General features: G+C 51.9%; 1 protein-coding gene across 1 annotated transcript in view; it reads right to left on the bottom strand.

Moving 5' to 3' along the window:
• The window catches only part of GOPC (golgi associated PDZ and coiled-coil motif containing), a 44,532-nt gene extending 41,935 nt beyond the window's left edge, over positions 1-2,597 (bottom strand). The window contains exon 1 of the mRNA XM_024205378.3: positions 2,071-2,597. Coding sequence (XP_024061146.1) covers positions 2,071-2,364 — 294 coding nt within the window. The 5' untranslated portion in view covers positions 2,365-2,597. The remainder of the gene's footprint in view (positions 1-2,070) is intronic.
• Positions 2,598-3,228: the final 631 nt, after the last annotated feature.

The following is a 3,228-nucleotide window of genomic DNA, read 5'->3' as shown; positions in this document are numbered from 1 at the left end:
CTTTCGTGGGCTGTAGCCCACGAAAGCTTATGCTCTAATAAATTTGTTAGTCTCTAAGGTGCCACAAGTTCTCCTGTTCTTTTTGCGGATACGACTAACACGGCTGCTACTCTGAAATGTATCCTTCATGTTGAGCACCAGGTCTTTTGATTAAAGGTCTGTAATAAAGACAAAGACATTTATTCTCATCATAGCTTGTAACTGTATCATCAGTTCCTTGAAATAAGCAGTTTCCATTTCAAATATAGGTCTCTAAAACTTAAGATTTCCCAAAACCGATATCATGAAAACTACAGTGCACAAGATAAATCATTTTAATGGCTATTTTTAAAAGATAAAGACCAAAAAAACCAACTGTATATATCAAAGATGTATTAAAAGTAATTGCTCAATGGAAAATTATTTCACTAACATGAAGAAGCTTATCCTCACTTTTCAAGCACTCACTCCCAGGGACGAGGTGTGTGTATGTGGAGATGCAGGATCACGGTGCACACCCAGATTTCTGTCAGGGTTTATATGCCCTGCCACAAACCCCACTGTATACCACCAGAACCTTTAAATCAGAGGTTTTCAAACTGAGTGCTGTGGAGGAACATTCGGGGGAAGGGAAAGGGGGAGAGATGAGCAGCATTGTCTGGAAGCGGGCGTTTGGGAGGGAGCACTACCTCCACCCCTTGACTCACCTCTTTTGTCTAGATTCAGGGGGGTGCAACCAAAAATTGTAACTTAAATTGGGGGAGGAGGCTCAGCTCAAAAAGTTTGAAAACCGCTGCTTTAAATTGTGCCCCCACTATCAAGAGCATTGTCTCTACTCACTCCACAACTCCAATATCACCTTCAGTCTTCATTGCTTCTTATACCCTGTCTCAGTCCCACCTCATATGCTGCACTGAAGCACCTCTCTTAAATGTTCCCTTTTTCTCTTCCCTCATTCAAGATTTAATGATTGTTTTCCCCAGTAATTATACGTGGAACAGCTTTCCAAATCAATATTTGCCATGCATCTTCCTTCCTCTTCAAATTGCTCATAAAACACACCTGTTTCACGGGGTATAATAAAACTGAATAGTACTTCCATCACATGCTATCCATGTTGATTTTGTCTATTGTAACTCCTCAGTAGACCACCATATTATGGCTATATATTTTACATTTGTCAAGCAGGAACCTTGTCATATCTAATGTACAGCAACACACACATAAATAATACCATAAACATCAGTCTGGAAAGCACTCCTGTAAGATACAAGACAACTTCGCTCATTACAAATGAACGCGATCTACTGAATTAATTTGTACTCTACTTTGAAATATTTTCCATCTTGGCTACTGTGTTATTAATACCCAAGGGATATTTTGCACACCAATATCTTGCTGCCAGGAAGAAATGGGATTAAAACCAAGGCCAAGGTGCTTTCTTCCTACAGTCAACTATTTCTGCAAAAGGCCACGCTGTAGCTTAATCGTAAGGGGGTGATCACATAAAAGGCAATTTAAGTTACTTATGAATCATACAGAGGAATGAGAGAGCTAGAGTTGGTGGTCAATCTAACTACCCATCCAGGTTCTTACACAGTGCACATCACCATAATATCTGAGTGCCTCAAGTTTTTAAAACATATTCTCCCCGGCTTCCTTCTATAGGGAAGGAGTGCTTTTTTGGTTATAGATTCTTAAACGTGTTCATCTAGCTAGGTAGCTTTTTGTTTTTTGAGTTGTGAAAAAAATATTCTAAGAAAGCTACGCTGAAGTCGTGTGTTTTTGTACTAGTCTATGGATAAATTAGTCTAGCAACCCATAGCTGCCATGGGAAGCCAAGCTACAGCAGAGGAGAGCAAGAGGTGTCCCAGATAGTTAGGGCCAAGTGCAGGGAAGACTCTGAACAGCAGAACAGACACCTCGAATCCCAGTCTATTCAATGGGAGGCTAGTGCAGCAATCAGGGCACTGGGGATCAGTCGGTCAAGCCCTTTTCCTTCCCACCTCCCCTGACGACTCAACCCCCGGCCACCCAGCTCCACCCCCTTCATGCCCAGTCCTTTCCCCGTCTCTAACCCTTCCCCCTCACCTCCAGCTTGTGGTTGATCTGGGACACGGTCTGCGCCTTGTGGCAGAGCTGGGCGAAGCAGGAGCTGAGGCTGGTCATTTTCTGCCGCCCCTCGTAGGTGATGTCCGCTTGGTCGGGGTCGATCTCCCCCAGCAGCAAGTCCACGTCCACGAAGGCCTTATCGAACTCCTTCTCCAGCACCTCCAGCCAGCGGAACATCGACACCCCCCCGCCCGGGGAGGAGGCGACGGCGGCGACCCCCCCGCCACAGGCCCCGGAGCCCGAGCCGCACGAACCAGCCCCCATACCGGACATGTTGACACCCCTCGCGGCCTGCGAGGCACCCCCTGCGCGCGCGCCCCTTCTCCTCAACGCCCGCGCGGCACCCAACACACACCTGCGCGCGCGCGCCCGCCCCCCTCAACGCCCGCAGGTCGCGGCGGCAGTAGCCTCCTCTCGGGTCTGGTGACAGTGGCTGAGAGAGGAGCGACGCGTCCCTACGGCGCATGCGCTCGGATGCCGAAACAGGTTGCGAGGCGGCGCTCTGTGGGTGGACTGAGATCGTCTATTGACTTGTGCTGTCTGCCACAACTGAGACCACAGCTCAGGGAGCATGGCCGATCCCCACATCAGCGATCTCAGCGCCGTTGCACCACTCACACTGCGCAGGCGCTGCCTGCTATGCGAACTGCTAAGACTGCGCTGGGGGTCGCTGCAGTTGCTGGCAGCGCTCGTCGCCCCTGCCCCTTCTCCAGCCCTTCACTGCAGGGAGGGAGCCGGCCGGGCGGCCCAGACCTCACCCACTGCGGAGCAGCGGCGTTAGGGGGCTTCCCCGGAGCCTGCAGGCCCTGAGTCGTTGGGGTCGGTCAGAGGCCGGGTTGGTGCTTAGACAACGGCCCGGGAGGCGCCCGCGGGAGCCGCGGCTGACCCGCACCAACGGCCTCTGCCTGTGGCCAGGCTGCCGCGTGCCTGCGTCTCTCGGAGCCTCGCGCTCGCGGGATGTCCGCGCCTGGGCGGCCGGGCTTGCTGCTGACACACGCACCCCGCCCCCGGCGCTGTGGCCACCAGCAGCTGTTGTAGCATCTGCTGGGGCCGGTAGCCAAGTGGCCAGTCGCACTGTGCCCCCTGCTGGGCCCGCGCAGGGATAGCAGCCGGGGGGGAGGGGCAGTACGGGTCCTA

The sequence above is a fragment of the Terrapene carolina genome, unplaced genomic scaffold, assembly GCF_002925995.2.
Source record: "Terrapene carolina triunguis isolate 2854851 unplaced genomic scaffold, T_m_triunguis-2.0 Scaffold85, whole genome shotgun sequence".
Taxonomy (NCBI): domain Eukaryota; kingdom Metazoa; phylum Chordata; order Testudines; family Emydidae; genus Terrapene; species Terrapene triunguis.
The sequence above is the reverse complement of the archived record's forward strand: the minus strand, read 5'-3'. Positions and strand labels throughout refer to the sequence as shown.